The sequence below is a fragment of the Anser anser genome, assembly GCF_964211835.1.
Source record: "Anser anser genome assembly, chromosome: 3".
In the NCBI taxonomy this organism is placed as follows: Eukaryota; Metazoa; Chordata; class Aves; order Anseriformes; family Anatidae; genus Anser; species Anser anser.
In genome coordinates this window covers 15,703,348-15,723,385 of record NC_139722.1, presented here as the reverse complement: position 1 = coordinate 15,723,385, position 20,038 = coordinate 15,703,348, and the positions used below count along the sequence as shown (strand labels likewise).

The 20,038-nt window shown below is 44.1% G+C and overlaps 1 protein-coding gene across 1 annotated transcript; it reads right to left on the bottom strand.

Moving 5' to 3' along the window:
* Positions 1–833: 833 nt before the first annotated feature.
* On the bottom strand, positions 834–14,711 carry PDIA6 (protein disulfide isomerase family A member 6). Its single transcript, XM_083827684.1, has 13 exons — positions 14,568–14,711; positions 11,768–11,909; positions 10,587–10,644; positions 9,763–9,889; positions 9,156–9,262; positions 7,201–7,334; positions 6,666–6,780; positions 5,584–5,724; positions 4,256–4,340; positions 4,092–4,164; positions 2,900–3,058; positions 2,052–2,148; positions 834–1,319 (listed from the first exon to the last, which is right to left on the bottom strand). Exons 1-13 carry the CDS (start codon positions 14,599–14,601, stop codon positions 1,251–1,253), a joined length of 1,341 nt encoding a protein of 446 aa, XP_083683810.1. The 5' UTR covers positions 14,602–14,711; the 3' UTR covers positions 834–1,250.
* Between the last annotated feature and the right edge of the window lie 5,327 nt (positions 14,712–20,038).

Sequence of the window (20,038 nt, the reverse complement as noted above, 5' to 3'; positions counted from 1 at the left end):
GGAGCACAGCTCCTGCCCCACATCAGTGGTCAAGTTATTACTGGCTGCCAGCAGTTACTACATCGACTTTCAGAGGAACGAACTAAGGGCAATCCTTTACAGACACCACTAGATCATGAATATCCACATTTTAAATTATTTCCTTGAAAGGATGGGAACTTTCAGTTCCTTCATTCCGTACTTATAAACAAGCTGATCACATGAGGGTCACCCTACTAGACACTGACACACAAGACATGGAGAGCAATATAATGTAATAGTGTCTTTATTTAAAAAAAAGCAGCAGTATAACTATACTCATGCCCAATCCTGCTTCCTCTTGCAAGGAAATTGCTATTTCAAATCCAAACAGTGCCAGATGGGAAGTGAAGAAGTATCAGATCCAATCTGCTGGAGACAGCACCTTGGTTTTTTACTGTTAGCACCTCATGCCCTAAAATGGGGATTAATTTCACTGCTGATCCTGGGGAAAAAAAAAAAAAAAAAAGGAGTACCAGCTCCCAGTTCAGCAGCATTTTCTACTGGATGGTGTCTCCCACTGCAGCAGCAACACAAGTTCCATTGTACTATCAACCATATAAAGTCTGGCACAAAGAAAGAGAAACCCCCTGAGAAAGAATAGGAAAAGGAAGACTAAATAGCATTTAAACTAAGATTGTCTCTCTAACCAAGCTTGAGGCCAAACTGCCAAGACCTTTCGCAGCAAGGAGGTAAAGTTTAGGACTCCCTCATTCCCCAGGCTCTCTTCTGCCAGTCATTTTTCAAGAGTCATCCAAAACAGGATAGCTTTTACCATGTGCACCTCTGTTACTCTGTACAAGATTAACACTGTGTGTCAAAAATATTGTTTTATTCTTTAATTGAAACAGAAGCTGACCAGGTTCCACCTCAATGGAAAAGAAAAAAAAAATCACATTTAAAATTGGTTACACTAACAGCCTTCAGTAACACTCGAACAGCACACCATCAACAAAATAAACCCCAAGATGTTTCAAAGAAAAAAAAATCCACGTTGTCCTCAAAATATTTGTTACACAGAATACAATCAAGTTTACTGGTTATGACAATTCATAGAATTTCTGCAATGTTTTCTTGAGTTGCGTACAGTTCACTGCTGCAGTGCATCACGTAGCACAGTGTGTTGTGTGCTACTTCTCCATAAAAAGGCCACTGGAATATCCATCTGAATGTGAACCAGGTTGCAAACTGCTGCGCAAACTCTTCCCAAGAAAAGAAGTCTCCTGAAGATCTCACAGCTCATCTTTATCCCAGTCATCCAGATCGACGTCACTGAGATCTATATCATCTTCAACTGGAAGCTGCGAAAACGTGAAAAAGCAAGAATTCTGAGCAAGTGTGCGTCAGCACACAACACCAAAACATTACTAACTTAGATCCTCCCTTCATCCTAAACGTAAAGCTCCCTCCTGTTATCTTTCATTCCTAAGAACTCAGTGGTATTAAGCAACGGATAACTGATCAGAGTTTAGACTAGAAAAAAGATATTTTCTACTAATTATATATACTCCAGATAAAGTCAAATACAAATAGACCATGTAACAGAACTACCACCATATTTTAATTCCATATTTTAATTCCATTGAAGTTGACCAAAGCATGGTAGTAACTGATTTTTACAGCAGTGCTGAACCTTAAATAAGAACACAGTCACTGCGTGGGGCTTTACCTTATGAGGTTTCCAACACTAAGACTTTGGTATTAAGGTCAGCACATCGCAGAACCAAAATCTCCACAATGTTTGCATCTTGCATGCATACATGCCTTCCTTACTCGTCATGGGTAGTAGAACATGTTTCACTCTCAAGTAACTGAACTTTCAGATTGCATCCTAACAGCCAGACAGGAGTGCCGTGTTTGTGTCAGACAATCAACCTGGTGTCTGTTTTCCCATTACCTAAATCCTGCCACCAGACCACCAAAATGATTTGCTATAGTTGTTAAAGAATTTTCACACTACTAGTTCTTATTCTGCCCAGTCGCTTCTGAACCTTGCAAAGCATCAGCACTTTTACAGAGAGAGCATTTCTTACCTCACCATCTTTGCCATCCCAAGGTTCAACTGTGTAAATTTTAGGGAAAGCTCCGCCACCCACTGGTGCTGTAGAGCCACGACCAACAGATAGTTCCCTGAGATGAAACAAGTAAAAATTAATTTTAAGAATTTTCTCCAGTGTCCATCCACCTGAACAGTCTGGTTCAACTCCACCTTAGAACAGCTCAAGATCAAGTTTCTTTTAAGTGGACTCTTAAGCCTCTACTGACTACAAGGGCTACAAAACCAGCTCCTGCTGTGAAGCACCCCATCTTGCACTTGTTGGTTTATGCTTGCTCAAAAGGCTTAACCATTAAAAAGCTGAAGAGCTAACCCTTCTGCATTTTCAGTGACAAATCAGACACAGCACAGGACCAGAAAGATGACTAGCAATAGATAAAACCTCAAGAACCTCAACAGCACCGATTTAGATCCGTTTATATCATTGCAGAATGACACTGCTAGCAATTCCCAAATCAGGAACTTCCCAATTACTAATCAGATCACACCATTTGAATTAAACAGCATTGATTACCACATCCCAATTTACCAGCTTACTAGAGAAACAATTTTTCAAGATCAAAGTTCACTTCTGTTTTCAAGCTATTTTCAAAAGTCTTTGCAGAACTACCATGAAATTCCAAACAGCCAACTTCCTGATGGTACCTGTCCGTTACACAAATGTAGACTGCTTTAGTAATTGCAATCCCATTGAAATCATTTCCTTCCTCCAGTGAATGCCTTTTATATTTAACTGTGCAAGTATCATCCATGACAGCCTGATTTTGGTCCAGAGAGTCACAGCACCAGATACTGAAAGATTTAACTCACTTAAAGATTTAATACCTGAGAAACTCATTGATCCCTTGCTCACTGAACGATCCTTTCAGAAGGGCGAATTTCATTTTCCGAGCATTAATAGCTGCCATTGCTGGATATCCAAAGCCTCCAATCCCCAAAGAGCTCTCAAGATCTGACTGAGCGCCTGCTTCTGTCCACAGCCACCTTGAGGAAAAAAAATAAGGTAATGGATAATTAAAAATAAGTATTGCAATTGTTTTAGAGTCACACATACCCTGCAGAGTTTGCACTGGGCTCTGAACTGCCCTCAACAGTGCCAACCCATCCCCGTTTGTTACTCCAGTCAGCAGGGAATAGCGGGGTCCCAGATTTGAGCCATGCAACAGAAGCAAGCCCCTCCTGAACAGCAGCACTTCTAGTCTAGCCCCACGTTCACAGCTACTTTTCCCGTCAATCGGAACAGCCACATAAGCCATTCTAAGGCAAGAACAACGCTGCCAGCCTGAACAAATGGCTGCACTCTAGCTTATAATAAGTGACATTTAAAATGGCTCAAGTCACAGATCTCAAACATGACAAAGTGCTGCCCAGGTCCCACTGTAGAGGGTTTCTGGCCGAAGACTGGATGACTAACATTTCACCCAGTATTATTTTCTCACTGGTCAGGTCTCAGTTCCTCTAATGCTTAACAAGTCTGCTGAGGATCCTGTGGAACCAGCTCATCTCAGCATTTTTCCTCCAGGCTTTCAAGCCGTTTTGCCCCTTTTTCACAGCAGTCAGTGTCAGAACAACTCTCACTTCCCATAGAAGTCAACATGCACTCTAGAGAGGAGGAAAAAAGAGGTTGAACCTGCTTGGCCTGCTCCTTCAGGAACATAAAAAATTGCTAATAGTTTTCGAGAATGCCAGTCACATTGACAAACTTAGCCATCAGTCCAAAATATTGCCCTAAAATACTGTAGCATTCATGATAAGAGCAAAACATGCTTAATCTGATCTCATAATGCTTGGATATCTCTTGTAAACGCAGGGCTTGAGAGATGCATGAAGACAAGAAAAATACAGCCGTTTATTCTAGAGCCACAAGCCACCTCCAGCCCCAGCACAGTTAGTGAAATACCAGGATAGCGGATCCAGAACAAGGAACAACTCTCTGCAGATAAATCACTACCATACAAGATTACCTCTAAAAATGCCCGCATCTTTTCCAAAAAGATGAAGCCACAATGCCACTCACCCCCACATCTTCTTTTTGTATTTTTCAGCCATTTTTAACATGACGTCCAGGTAAGAATTCCTCCCTGAAGCTCCTGTTTGTCAGACAGAATTAAAAATTAAAAAACATTTCTACATGCTTTAATGGACAAGTTCGTATAGAAGACTGCTCGCTTGTATGTTTACCTGTGTCAAGAATATGAGGCAGGACAGAAATGATGCACAGCTGATGAGCATCACAGGTGGTCTTCAGAACATCCTCACTAGTTATCTAGAAGAAAGACAAAGTCAATGAAAGACTTTTGATTACCCAGCTGTGTCCGCACTTCCCTCCAGCAACCCACTGACTCCATCCTACCAGGTAATAAGCACATGAAACAACACAAAAGCTTGCAAGCCCCACCTACTTCACTCGTCCCCCAAGGTACGACTAATTACAAAGAGTTCACAAAGCTTTCTGTTAGGACTTGAAGCAAATTAAGCAGTATCAAACAAGGCTTGGAGGGAGCACAGTAAGATGCCACTTCTAGCTCCGAATCAGTGCCCTTGAACCAGGGCTTGTGTAAAACAAACCGCTGGGCTCTTCGCAAATCACCGCAGACTGCACACCCAGACATATGCCTGTGCCTGCAGTTCCCATTCACACTGTTGTTAGCATAAGGAGAGCCAGCAGGGAGCACCATTTGCTAAATACAAGGAAATTTAACTGACATCTGATGGAGCAATACCACTTCTGTTTGATCTACCACCTTAAAAAACAAAGGAATCAATCCATTTATGTAGATCAGTGGTCACCAAACTTTGACTCTGCACCCTATCAGTAAAAAATGTTTTCAGCACACAGCCCCAATATACGTATACAAGTAACATATCTGTTATTCTACTAATACCTTATGCATATAATAAAATAAACACAGTAGAGATTTAAAATGGATGGGATAAGGGTGAAATAATCACTATTTAAGAACATATATATTTTTATTTATTTCATTAATTGTACAAAAAGTTTTTCTTCCCATACCTCAACGTCTTTGCACACCCACAGAGGTGCACATGCCCCACTCTGCAGACAACTGATCTCGATCACCATTTCAATTCTACCCCCATCAAGCCAAAACCAGAAATCACCATACTGAGCGTAGAATCTTTTGGACCACAAGTTGGGTCAATCTTCATGCAACTCCTAATGGAGAGCATACAGATGCTAAAACCCTACCATCTTGTTCTATACTCAACTTTTCCTTCGTTCCCCAAGGGAGGGCTCAGACATACTGGCACGAGTGCTGTCAGTGCCTTCACTGTACCAATTCCAAATATTTTAGGGAACAGCAGATTCACAGTGAGAATTAAAAACAGAAAGCAAAGTGGTCAGAATTGTTATCCTCGACTATTTCTGCCTCAAAATGGTACAAAAGCAGCATACTTTGGCTTTATTTACAGTCAACATAGTCCTATAAAAATGCTACAAAGGATATAATGGAAAAGCAATTTGAAAAAAAATGATGTAGAGGTACCTCCAAGAGCTCAGGCGGCGGTGCGTTATCAGAAAACAGATCCAGAGCACGAGCAACGATATCAGATCTGGTTCTCCCACCATCATAATCAACAGGGTCTTCTCCTTTCTGGAAGATTTTAATTGTGGGAAATCCACGAATCTGCAAGACAAGTTTAAGTCATCAACTCAGTACATCTGGTCATCTGTGGTGGAAGACATCTGTTACACTGATGTATTCCAAATTAAGAAGAGATTTAATATGTAGATGAGTCAAGTCTCACAACATGTTACAACTGAACTTTAACAATTTTGTAGCTTCCTACTTATTTACAAGCTGAAACACCCTTTCAAGTTTTAGGACTGATGAAGCAGCAAAGCTTTCCATCTCCCTTCAGAAGTACCAAGCACTGCAGGTTAATTACAGGAGGACTACCATAACCCTTCGTATCTATTAGACATAATTTCATATCTGTTAGACATTAGTTTCCCCCACTTAAGTCTCTGGCAAAACAGCACTGTGCCTATGTGGAAAAATCAAAAACACAGAACTAAAAAAAGAAAAAAACCTTAAGCTCCCTCCTGCTACACTTCCAATACAATTTGTTCAGTGCTCTTGCTGATTGCCAGCCACATGCACTTACTTGGAAACTAAGCAGCACACTAAGTTCCCTCGCACTATATTAAAAATCAAGACTACCAGTTTGCTTCGGGCACACAGCAAACTGATCTGGGTAGCATTGGTGGAGTGATCCCTGATAAACGGCTCAAAGCCACCCATGTGTGTTCTGGAGACACCCAGACAACATACAAGTGTGAAAGGAGAGACCTCTCACTACAGTGATAAGGCTATTCAGGATGCTATGAAAGTGAACAGCCTTTTTCATCAGCAACCAACGGGTTTATTCTTTTCCTCTCACCCCTTTTATATTGCTACTGACGTTCAGGAACGAATGAGTTGTGTAAAAATTGTATGTGTCACTTAACATTTTTAGAACAAAACATCTGAGTGGTGCCAGGCTACAATCAGTTCAGTAAGATCGAAGGGAAATCTGACTTACTAGGGACGGAAAAGAAATTATAACCATGGCAAGGCACACTCACCCCATACCGGCTCGCCAGCATCTGATTGACTGTTGCATCTACCGCAGCCAGCTTTACTTTCCCCTTGGTTTGTTCTTTCACCTCAGTGGCAGCAGCTGCCCATTCTGGCTCCAGACTGAGAAACAAAAGATTATCAGTGCTCTAAGTCCTCTCAGAGTTAGCAAAAGTATACCTCATACCAACAGTATGGAGCATACATCACACAGAGGGAAAAGAGAAACCTACAGAGTAAGAGCCAGCTGGATTATTAAAAGTTAGACTCAAATCCTGCATCTGAGGGAGTGAAGAGGTTAATAAACTTCTGAATCTTATTCCCACTGGTAACTGGGAGTTTACTGCTAAGGGAGAGAGCAGCCAGAACAGCACCGAAGGTGCCCTATGCTGGAGAAGCCCACACATTTTTGGTGAAAAACACCTTATAGGTATATCAGAAGTGTGTTTTTCTAAGATCCCTTTCAGGGGATTAAGCGTATTGCACAAAAATAAGCACTAACAGGAACCAAATTGTCAAAACAAACAAAAAAATCTCATTTACTTTTTGCAGTGCCCACACCACGGGGCATAAAACTCCACCATCCACACATCGTCACTGTTTATGACGTTCTTATCAAAGCTGTCGTCAGTCAGCTCAATCACGTCCTTCTTGTCTCCACCTCCACTCTCTCGGCTCTGTAAGAAACAAACAGACCCTCACATAAGAAGCAACCAAAATGGGTTCCCACACAAGCTCTCCCACCTCACGCTGTACCAGACGCTCTTTATTTGAGTTAGATACAAAACAGGCAGTGTTAGGTCATACAACTTTCCCATTTTAGAACTGACAAGAAATATATGCAGCCTATTCCCATGGCACTTTCAAGAAACAGCAAGAAAACCTTCTCTTAAAAACAGCATCTGGGTCAAACTGACTAACAGGAACATGTGGGAACGCTTCCCCAGTTCTTCACGCCCAGATCAGTCCAAGAACAAAGGGCCCTCCACAGCCCACCTGGGCCACCTCTGTGACCTACTTTCTGTACAGAAGATGCCAGTGGGATACACACCACACAGTGCAGTCCACCCAAGCCTTCTATCTGGCCAACTTGAGGATGTCAGAAGACTTACTCCACTATTTAGAAACTGTAGGATGAGTTAGGAATGTTTCAATTTACCTTCAGGGAGAAATCCAGCAAGACGACTACAGCAGAACATTACCAAATTTAAGAACAAGCAAAAAAATCACTCATCCACCTAGCTTAGATTTGGACCAGGCAAACAGTGGCCCCAATGCCAAGCAGGCTCCAACAGCACCTTAATCTCTCTTAATCCTTTCTTGATAAGGGCAGAGCAGTGGATGTTCCCCGTCTTGACTTCATAAGGCTTCTTCTGACACAGTTTCCCCCAATATCCTCCTTCAGGAACCGATAAAAGCGTAGGTTTAATAAGCAGACAGTGAGCTGCACTGCAAACAGGCTGAACTGCTGCGTTCAAAGGACTGCCCAAAAGCATCGTTATTCACCACTGCTACACAGCAGGGGCCAACGCTAGGACCACACTGTCCCACATCTTCATTAGTGACCTGGACAGCAGAATGGAGTGCACCCCCAGTGAATTTGCTGATGACACCAAACTGGGAGGAAGGGCTGATGCACCAGATGGGTGCGCTGCCATTCAGCGCTACCTCAGCCAGCAGAAGAAGTGGGCAACAAGGTACAACAAAGGGAGAAACACCTGTGGAAGAACAACCCCCCCCCACCACCATCACATGTGGGCACAGGCTAGCTGGAAAGCAGGTTTTCCTCAGGGTCCTAGTGGAGAACAAGCTGAACTTGAGCACTTCTGCGGCAAAGAAGCTCAACAACCTCCTGGGCTGCATTAGGCAGAGTTGCCAGAAGGTCAGGGTGGGGGTGTCATCCTCCCTTCTACTCAGCGCTGGTGAGGAACATCTGTAGTGCTGGGCTCCCCAGTATAAGAAGGGCATGCACACACACTGGAGCGAGTCCAGCCGGGGTCAAAACCGATTAAGGGCTTCGTGCATCTGACATACGAGGCTGAGAGAGCTGGGATTGTTAAGCCCGAAAGAGAGAAGGCTCAGTGAAGGCCTTGCCTGTGTATATAAATAACCGAGTGGGAGGGAGCAAAGACAAAGCCAGACTTCTCTGCAATGCCCAGTATAAAGGCAAAAAGTAAGGGCCTAAGTTGAAATACAAGAAGTCCATTTAAGAGTACGCAAAAATGTTTCTGTTGTGTGGGTGGTCAAACACTGGCACAGGTTGCCCAGGGGGCGCAGTCTCTGCGGAGTCCCTGTCCTTGGAAATACTCGAAACAGGCCTTGACACTGCCCTGAGCAACTTGCTCTAGCTGATGCTGCATTGAGCAGGAGGCTGGACTACACATCGTCCAAAGGTCCCTTCACAACTATGCCGTGAACACAGAACAGGGGGCACAACCCCAGCCTCCTGCACTGGGCAGCTTCCAGTTCAAAGCAAAACCACACGTCTCCTCAAATACCTGTCTCCCAGAACTATATCCTCCACTTCTGCCGCTGAGACGGTCTTTCACCAGGGACCGAAGAGCGCTTAAGGCAGCATCAACAATAGCTTCACTTGTCCTGCCACCTGCAACACAGCAAAATGAATGATTAGAACACCAAAAAGCCAGTCTAAAGGCCAGCCACTGACTGAATTGTAAATTTAAGGAACACATTCTCACCCTAGGAGTTCTTTAGTACAAGCAGGACTGGGCTGTGAGTGATACAGAACCAGTGGTGGGACATTGTTGACTCGAAACACAAGCAGCAGGATTCACTCTCACTCTGCTTTTCAAACATCCACCTTATCTGATGGAGGCGGTGACTGTTGCAAGCTTCCACTAAACCACAGGAAAGCAGCAATTTTCTGGAGCTGCCCATCAACCTCCATCAACTAAGAACTGCTGATGGGACACGCAGCCTGAACTAAAACATGCACAACTCAGCCAGCAAATCCCACACACCTGTCTCTCCCCGTTACTAAAAGCACTAGACAGGGAGGAACTACAACGCAAGACAGCACTAACATAATTACTGTATTCAGGGATGTTTTTACGTGTGCAGCAGATGAAAGAGGATCACATTTACCCTGATAATCTTCTGCTTTGTTTTTGTTGGCTCCAAATATCTTGATAGTTGGAAACCCTCTGACGCCGTACTGTCCACCCAAAGACTGATGTTTATCTGCATCTACTGCACCTACTTTCACTACACCCTGTGAAGTAAAAACAAAAACTAAGACAAGCCTTCTATAGTCATTTAATACAGTTTATACTCTGCACATGCTGGAGACAGTTATTAGGAAGCTAAGAAAATAGTCACTGAAAGATGCTGTAACCCAAAAACATTAAACTAGGGAACACCTCGTATGCTCATTTCTTTCCTTATCTTAAGTTTTAAAGTTTTTTTTTTCCCTCTTAAAAAAAGGAATATATATTTTATGTAGGAAAGAGCTCATCAAATCACTGAATGACTAAGTTTTCCATAATGAAAGAAATACTCATCACCGACAGCTTACAAAGCTGTGTTCAAATACTCAGTTCACGCTGTTCCTGTATTTCAATAGCAGGGGACAGGACAGCAAGGAAGAAAAGATAAACGCGCTATTTTGGGAGATGGCTGGATTCTAAAGTCTTGTGATGCTGTTAAAAGCAGACCTGGAAAACAGTAATGGAAACTTGCTGGGACAAAATCGACTTGCTTCCTCTACAACTGAATGGCTTTTTAGAAAAAGTGAACTTTTAAGTGCCTGTGTGCCACCTTTTATGTGCCACTTCTGCAGCTGGACAAGTATAATTAAAGTGCTATGATTCGGGGCATTTCCATTCTGCCTCCATGTGTCCAAGCCAGACGACAGACAAATTCTCCTTAGTCCTCTGCGACAAACGCATTTGTGAAAAGTTAAAACTTACTTTTAATGCTGTTGCAGCTTTCTTCCACTCAGGGGTTAGTCTTTGACAGTGACCACACCTTTCAGAAGGAAAAAAAAACACAGAACAGTAATATTCATTCTGATTGCATAACTATTTCATGAAGCAGAAAGCAGTCTTGTTCGGTTTGCAAACCAAAGGATTTCTACCCATGAAGAGGGGAAGAGGTTATGCCACATCACATTATTGCTCAGACAACTTTAAAAAAAAACAACACACCTCCATATATATATTATATAGATACATACATATATACAAATACACACAACCCCCCTTACAAGCTACTTGGCTTTCCAAACACATATGTAAATGTGAGCACCAAAATCCAGATTTACACACAATCCCATCTGATGCAAGCTGAAACAGATCAGTGATGAGGACTGAAAGATTTATTCCAGAGGTAACTCCTTAACTAGCAAGGATTTTTGGTGCACCACCTCCTGGAGGGGTCTGTAGGAGAAGCCCAACAGCTGACTGGCAGCCAGTGTATAATCGTGGCATCCTAGGTCTGTAGGAAAAAGGAGGTAGCCATTTGCTGATACCTACTGTACACTTTAGTCCTACTGTTTGGCCCGGCAAGCTGCAACAGCACTAGGAAGAGGCAGCAGGTCGGCCTTCACCTAAACCTCTCTGTACGGAGGCTGTCAGGGGGTGCAATGAAAGCCCCCTTTCTTCAGGGCCTGGAAGCTTTGGACAGCAACAGTGCAGAGGAGCCATGCAAAGATGGAATATGCATGATCAGAATTTATACGCAGGACGAAGAGACTTTGTGCTCTGGACACGAGCAGGATGGGAGAAAGGGACAGTAAATTAAGATGCACAAAGGCACTGTTTTTCAACAGAAATTTTAAGTGTGAATTCAGCTCTGTGCTTCACATTAGATTGAGGTTAAGACAGAAATAAGTAAGGGGCCTTTTAACTTGAGGTGGTAAAATGGCACATGAAGTTTCATCATTACACCCTGTTTGCCAATTTGAGACTAATTCCTCCCTTTTTCTCTAGTGAAGACATTTGAAAAAGGAACCCCAACTACAACTATTTTCTAGTCATGACGCCACCAAGTTGATACTTGGACTGCCAATGAATGAAAGAAACCCTGATCAGCACCAGATTCCTGCAGTGCTCCTCCAAGATAAGAGCAAGTACACAGCTGTAATTCTCACCATGGGGCGTAGAACTCAACGAGCCACAAGCTGTCACTCTGAATGACCTCCTTGTTGAAGTTGGTTGGTGTTAGCTCTATCACATCATCACTGGCCGAATATAGGCCGTTAACTGCCAGGAATAACGTGCAGCTCACTGTGCCTAGAACAAAAAGCAAAGCAATCAGCATTCCCACAGACCATTTATGGCACTCCTGTTTCCATGGCTAAATCATCTCCCCTCCCCTAAGCAAGCTTTCACATCAGCAGAAAAAAAAAAAAAAGGGTGAGGAACTCCAGCTTCACCAGACGAAACAGAAATTAAGGCAACATATGCAGTCTCCCCTCCCGCCCCCAGTTAAATAGGATCATGTAATACATTCTCTGTGCCTACAGCAAGGTGGACTCCTGCTAAGCTGAGGATGTCTAGAGAACATTCGGTCAAAGCTGCAACCCTAACTTCTGCTGGTTCCAGACAGGCAGGACTTCCACGTGGACACCCAAGATCAGCTAGAATTCCTTCTCAGTTTTCTCACAGGACCTCCTAAGCCAACTGCCTACATCTCTTGCACAACAGGCACTCAGTGGACTGCGCTACCAAACACATCTTTCATAGGACCACTTAATGCAGGAGTTAGTGCAGTTACACTGATTTTAGGACAGACCCTGATATACTGGTAGTGCATCTACCTTCACTCTTGCTCACAAGGATCCTAATCTAGCATTGATTTGTCTCTCTAGCAATAGGCTGGAGAGCAACAGCTAAATCTCTCTGGTTAACAGCTCAAACACTTTCAGCACTCTTAAAAAACACGCTATTGAAAAGGCACAAGGATATAGGTTTCTGTTAAAACATTTCTTGCTTCTGGTCACTTCTCTATCTTATTATTACTTGAGACTTTCCATGTAAAGCTTCACAATCCTTCCTTCTACCTTGTCAGAGGATTAAGACCTGACTTTCTGAAAGACAAGCATCTTTGTAACAAAGTCCATAAAGCAGAAGATTTTCTTAATCCACCAAAGTCTCAGGGGAGTAAAAGCTCAGACACTGAAGTCGGAACTAATGAAAAAATAGTTGGCTAGTTTGCAAGTGGTTAATAACTCGCATGGCGAGCTGCACCTTGTCTCTCTGCAAGACTGAACGTGTGAGGAAGATATGGTTCAGCGATGCAAAGCTCTGCAGCACATGGCACGCAGACTGCACAGCATCACCTACGCTTTAACAGTCCTGCTCGAGAAAAGACAGTTTCATTACATGTCTGCAGATGAGGGAAGCAGAAAGAAAAAACATCTTTCAGGTTGCTCAGCCAGAGGTCAGGACTGAATCACCCCACTGCAAACCAGCACCTTATTGAGTGATTCACGCCCCCCCCAACAGGATCTTCTAGCCCTCTATTAGGGTGATCCCAGCTGGTTTCCACCACCGGATTTCCATGTTAGATTGGCTCTGTCCCTTCAGTTTGCCCACACACAAGCAGCACTTCATCAGCACAGATCAAGCGGCTTCTAGGGCAGTATGTGGCTGTCACAGCATGTTACGGTGACCTACAGTAACAACTGCCGCTGGGGCAGAATAAGAAAACAAGGATGCAAAACGCTACTTGTATGCCACAGCCGTTCTCAACAGAAGCTCTTCCCACAATGGAAAGAGATGATTAAATTTAACCCAGCATATTTTGTCATCACCCAAGAGATCCATGGCAGAATACACTCAGAGACCGAACAGAGCTCACCCAGCCATTTCTGTCAGTTCCCAGGCACTTCAAATAGAGAAGTTCTACCTCATGCAAAAAATACCCCAAAGAGAACTTACAGAAGATAGAGCATGGTGAAATTTACCTAGTCGCATACCACTGTGTTTTGATTTTAATTTTAACTATGACTCATGAACCAACAATGTAATTTCCCATTCTATTGTGAAACATGCACAGTTTAATTCATCTTTAAAAAGTAAAAGTATTATTTTCCTACAACCCTTTAAGCCAGGAAAATGCAAACCTCTGACTGCTTGGTTCTTACGGGGACAACTAGCCTCAGAAAATCTAATTTCAGAAGTTGCTCTCTAACGTAAGCAAACTACACAGCCAGGAGCATTGTGAAACCAATGAAGGCGGCTCCACAGTGCTATTACTCGTTCCCATTGAAAAGCCAAGTTCCAAGCCAGAGGAGCTGGGCAGGAAAGCTTTTGCTGGGGGGTGTCTTTGCAAACTCCCTCCTTAGGACACCCACACCTCCTGAGGCCCAAATTCACTCTAGTGGAGCAAGAGCCTCTCCTCACCCGCTCAGCATTACCTTCAGCTCTTGCATGTAGGGCTACAGTGGGGACCACTGAGAGGATTTAGCGATTTATCCAGCCCAGCAACAGGGGGAGTGGGAGAGGAAGAGCAGCTCCCCTGCGACTCCCCCCTGTGGCTTCCATGTATTAATTTTCTACTGTCCTTATGGCACCGTATCCCAACTCAGGCCAACCAGGCAAGTTAGAAATAAAAAATCCAAAAATAAGATAACACGCTTACACGCACAAAAAAAAAAAAAAAGTTACTGGAAACGAGAGTGGCTTTTAAAAGTAGAATAAAATAATTAAAACACTCTTTTTTTTTTGCTGCTGCCTGGGCTCCTATCACGCCCCCAACCCCTCCCCGGACTCCCACCACCACCTGGAGCCCCCGTAATGGCGGCCGGAGCCCCCCTCAGACCGCCCGGGGCCCCCGAAATGGCGGCCGGGGGCTCCCCGAAATGGCGGCGGGGGGCGCACAAAATGGCGGCCCCCCCCCCACTCCCCTCGGCGCCTTCCCGCCCGCCCCCGGCGCGCGGCTCCTACCCCACCAGAGGCGGCCCGCGGCGCGCGCCCCCATGGCTGCCCCCTGCTCCCTCCGCCGCCGCCGCCACTCCTCACGGCAAGCCCCGCCCCCCGCCCCTGTCCCCGCCGTGGCCGCCGCTCATTGGCGGAGCGGGCGCGGGCGCACTCGGCGCAGCCAATAGGGGGAGGCCGCGTCGGGAGGAGCTGGGGTGAGGGAGGGAGGCGAGGCTGGGCTGAGGGGAAATGTCCGCTCAGCGCCCTGTGGTGGGGCAGCCTCCCCTTTACAGAGCTGGGAGAGTGGGCGTGAGCCTTGGCGTGGGTTAGAGCCCACGCGAGGCTCTAAGGCAGCAGCTTTTGTCCCCTTTGTAGAGCCTCGCGGTGAGGCTAAATCTCGCGAATCACAGAATATTAGGGATTGGAAGGGACCTTGAAAGATCATCTAGTCCAGTCCCCGAATGGGGAGCCCAAGTGGCTTTGCTGCAAAAAGCAGATTCAACAAAATGTTCTCTGCAAGCCACAAGCTTGTGTGTAAAAGTAGAAATTCATCTAGCTCTACCTGCAGGCAATATTCAACACTTAAGTTGTACCAGGGGAGGTTCAGGTTGGAAATGAGGAGACATTTCTTTTCAGAAAGAGCAGTCAGGCACTGGAAGGGGTTGCCCAGGGAGGTGGTGGCATCTCCGTCCCTGGGGTGTTCAAGGAAAAGTTGGACGTGGTGCTTAGGGACGTGATTTAGTGGGTGACATTGGTGGTAGGGTGATGGTTGGAGCAGATGATCTTGGAGGTCTTTTCCAGCCTTAATGATTCTAAAGCTGATGAAAATAAACAGCTGATTAATGATATAGTAGTAATTCTGTTTATTATAGCAAGTAGATTGATATTATTAATTCATTATGATAACAAGAATCACAGTGATTAGTCTACTGCATATTCAAGTTGCTAAATCTTGGCATAAATCAGGCAGCTTTAAAAATTAAAGTTTCATTTGTCAACATACGTGGTTAGTAAGGATCTCTCAACCTCAAGGGGTAATTTTGAGAGGCATCCCTGCCCAAGGGGAGATCACTGCAGCCCACTGCTTCAGCAGGGAGACCTCAAATTAGGCTTTCTTTCACTGGCATATTTACACGGTAAAATGTTTGGCTTGTAGTCAAACTTATATTCCTCTTGACCTCATGCAATTCATTATTTCCCCATCAGGGATTTCAATGGTCACTTGCTCTAGGGCTGTGCCCCCCTTTGTTTGTGGTCATGGCTATGAGCATTCACCAGGTGCTCTGTTATTAATGAGCTATCCAGGTTAAGGAACAGTCACACAGAGGCCTACTGTGGTTCATAACCTAAGCAAGATTTATGTCAAGTGCAGACATTGAGCGTATCCATCACAATCTGCTGTAGGCCAACAGAAAGAAAAGCAGGGAAGGAGAAGGCTGGTTCTTGCTGACAAGAGCACTGTTTTAGCCTGCATAGCCTGTCTGCATCCAACAGAGACATGAAAAATTTAAGTCCAGCAGCATGATATTAATATAGCTAGTTTGTATGAAAAATCAGCATCCCAGTTCAGAAGCTCTGGAAACAACTGACTGACAAAGCTGAATGTTTTTTCCCTAATGATTGCACACCACAGGAGGGTATGTAGCTTGAGGCAATGTTGTTGGTGGGCATAGATCCAGACAAAGGCTTCTGCAGAGCTAAGATTCAGCCATTAAGTGAGCTGTGGATTTCTAGTGTAGTAGTAGCTAAACTTAATGTGCCATTGAAATAGTAAGTATCAGAAGTTGTATCTGAAGTGGTCTAAATTTTTTCCACATCCGCATGCCTGTGACACAAGTAGCACTTCTCAATGCTATCAAGTCCTGCTTTTTAAGAGTATGAAACTTAGCACAGTGGTGAGAACAGACAGCCATTGTCCAAATCAAGTTGTTTCAGATATGGAGGAAGAGGAATGCATGATGTAAAAGCACTTTTAATCAGAATAGCTGCATAATATTGGCATCTTGGCATTTTCAACCGTGTAAGAGCAGCCTGCAGAGCAGGCAGATGCATGTTAGTGATGATTCCTGTTTCTTAAGTTAACACATACCTCACCTCTTATTTTTATTACTCCGAATCTGTGTGAAAAAGCCATTCATTTTAGGGCAGTTTTTTATATTGGCAGCAAAATGTCTTTTCTTTACATGAGATGCTGGCTAATAAGTGAAAGTAGCAGCCTTCTGCAGTCACTTCACCGGTACATAAATCAAACGAGCTGCTCTGCAGACCATCCATCCTACCAAGGGAGAAGTATTTCTTTTAAGTTCTTCATACATTTCCACCAGTGTGATTAAAAAAATAAATATGACGCTTTGGGGCACTACTAAGCTGTTAGTGTGACATTAGCTCCAGGCAAAATTTTCAAAAAAAAAAAAAAAAAGGAAATAATTAAAGGATAGTTTTATGGTACATAGGTATTGTCAGAGAAAATTGATATATTTTTTTTTTTGGTTTGGCTCTAACCAAGGTCTCTTTTGTCTCTAAAAGGTACTGTATAGAGGTAGTACATTTGATTTTTTATCAGCATCATGTGACAGTAAGTTGAATGTCTGTATTTCATTCGTTCAACAGTAAGTTGAATGGCTGACATTTCTATAGCACTAAGAAGCACGTGTTGAAGTACCTATTGCCAAATAAAAAAAAAACAAACTTTTAACACATATCTTTACAGACTTGGTAAATTCCTTGTGAGTTTAGGAAACAATACACCAGCAATACACCATCAGCTTTTCAACATTTTTATCTGTATTCTGGAATTACACATAAGGTAGCGCTGAAAATGCCTGCATTAACACAAATATTAGTAAAGTGGTAAATATTGATGAAAACAGGACAAGGATGCAGGCTCTTTGATGAATCAGCTGCATTCAGACACAGTACATTTAGGGTTTTAGTTTGTATGAGGCTTTTCTACCTCAGTGAAGACAGAACACTCTCCAGTACTTGAACGGTGTCTCTGAAAGAGATTTCAGTGCTGTTTCTCCACTGCAGCATGAATTTCTACTGTGATACTGCTGGCAATAAAGCTGATGTGATTCATGGCTACATAAAAAGGTGAATAATGGAAAGATACTTTGTCTGCAGAGGTTCATGAGGCAAGTTATTGGGCCTATATTTAAAAAATATATCCATAATTACAGGGGCAGGGTTAGAAGGGACTTTGCTGGTTTCCTAGGTCAGCACTGTGATATATCAGCCACTGTTCCACACCTGAGTCTGTGAGGCCTCATGGATGCATCCAGGGGTGCAGGAGCCAGCCGATACAAAACCTGAAATCAGTTACCTGAGAAATTAAACACAGTGTTTGAAGAAATTCACAAGGCTCCTGACTGGGAGACCTGGCTTATGTTCTCTGTGTGTCCACAGGCTGCAGCTGTGTGCTGAGGTACATGATCTGAGTGTACATCACCCAAATGAACACACTTCCCCCCAAAAAATGACCTAGAGAACGCTTGTATCTGAAGTGCTGAGAAGCTGGGTTACCAGCTCAATTTTATGCACCTCCCTGCCTAAAAAGTGTTTGAAATTTGTGAAAGTCTCTTCAGCCATTGTGGATGAGCTATGAGCTTAGTGTAAAATGATCTCAGTCTGATTTCAGGGATCAGTATGGTAGAAGTGGGATGAAGTTAAAAGCCCTCTGATTTTGAGCTGTTAAGAGCTTTTAAAGGTCCACTGTAAAACCATGAGGTTTTTCCAGTCTAGGGTAGTAAAAATGCTTGCAGACCTAGATGTCTTTGCCAGGGTTACTGTGCTGTGGTCTGACCACTCCTGGTCATGGGAGAAAACCTGAACTTTACTGACACGGAAAGGCAGATTTTACTAACAGTTCTGCCTTTCTATCTTGGTTTTGGTTTATGCAAAATCTCATCTAGAGATCACTGAAGCAAGTAACCACGTAATACAAGCCTGGGTGCTACGTATCAGTGAATCCTCTTTGTCATTTCCCAGTTTTGCATAACCCTGTTGTTGCCAAGTCAATACCAGACAGATTGTTTAGTGCAGATCCTTTTTACAGAGCTTTACAAGCTAAGCCCCAGCTGTGATGCATGGATGTTTTGTCCTCCCTCCTTGCGATGTCCATGTAGCACTTGTACAGACCGGATAGCAGGAGGATTAATGATAAAAAATGTGAGAAATATTCTTGTATCCCAGGGATCTCACCTGGTTACTGCACTGGCAGATATGCAGGAGTATAAAGTGCAGGGATTCTGGCTTTACAAGTTTTGGGTGCCTCCTAACTCCAAATCTGAGACATAGTTGAGGGCTCCTGGAATGCAGTTCGCAGTAAAGCAAAGCTCACCCAAAGGAGCATTTTTCATTTGTGCTATTAACATGCTTTTAATCTTGGTGGCCTTTAATTACTAGACAGAAGCTTTTATTGGAGACAGAAAAAAACAGGGGAAGCCTTAGAGCTAGAAAAAAGAGGTAGGGATAAGGTTGCTCCCTGAAGCGGCTGGCTTTGCTTCCAACAGAGGTGAGAGAGCTGCCACTAGGCCTCAGCAGGAACAACGGATGGAGCTTAAGACAAGCTCTTGTCTACTTAATGAGGCTAATTTTCTGCTTAGGATGAGACTGAGACAAGGGTTTGGAAGTTGGAAGAAAGCCTTTTACTGGGATAATTTAATACACATGACCAGAACTAACCACGTTTAAAGAAGGAGGGGAAGACATGGAGGCAGCAAAAGTGTTGAGGGGCCTTCACTAACTGGTGGGTGTAGCCCTACAAATATTCCAGGCTCCAGCATCTGCTGTTCAGAGATTCAACAGGTCCCAGGATTAGGTACACAGGACGTGAGATCACTTTGTGAGTTGAATATGTGTGTCATTACAGGACAGACCCTTCCTCCTCTCCCAGGAGCAAGGTGAAGCCAGTGTATCTGCTGGAGTCCAACCCCCTTTCTGATTTTTGAACAAGCACTAAACCCTGCACGTATCCCAATAAAAGCCTCATATGAACATCCTTTAGCGAGCCTGCTGCTCCCAGCTCTCCCACCTGCCTGTCCTTGTGAAGTGGGAGAAGGCATGCAGAGGGCAATGACCACACACAATCCACCCAGAGGTCTTGTTCCTACCTCAGACTCTGGCTGGCCTCGCCTGAATCCACATCAAAAACAGAGCTGTGAGCAGTATGGGTTGGACCATCATGCCATGGTAACTTTCCTGGGTTTAATTAATGAGACGTGGGGCAAACCCTTAAATGGCCTTGTGAGGGCTTCAGCCAGGACTTGTAGGTTTGGGGTCCCTTGCAGGGCATCTCTCCACAGCGTGTGTCCAGGCCACGTTCCCTGTGGCTTGCTGAGAGCCTGCAGCAGTGTCATGCCAACAGCTGGCACAGGGCACCAGTGCTCTCTGTGGGACCCTACCCAGCAGGGAGGTGTGGATGTGCCTTGGGAGCCTTCCCTTTGACATCCTGAGGTTGGACTAGGTGATCTTGGAGGTCTCTTCCAACCTAGATGATT

Bases quoted from the DNA above. Each gene is read 5' to 3' on its own strand.
- PDIA6 (XM_083827684.1), bottom strand. From the start codon at position 14,601: ATGGGGGCGCGCGCCGCGGGCCGCCTCTGGTGGG. The intron at 11,910-14,567 runs GTAGGAGCCGCG...TTTTTGTTCTAG, and splicing joins CGCGGGCCGCCTCTGGTGGG to GCACAGTGAGCTGCACGTTA. The intron at 3,059-4,091 runs GTGAGTGGCATT...TTTTTCCTCAAG, and splicing joins TACAAAAAGAAGATGTGGGG to GTGGCTGTGGACAGAAGCAG.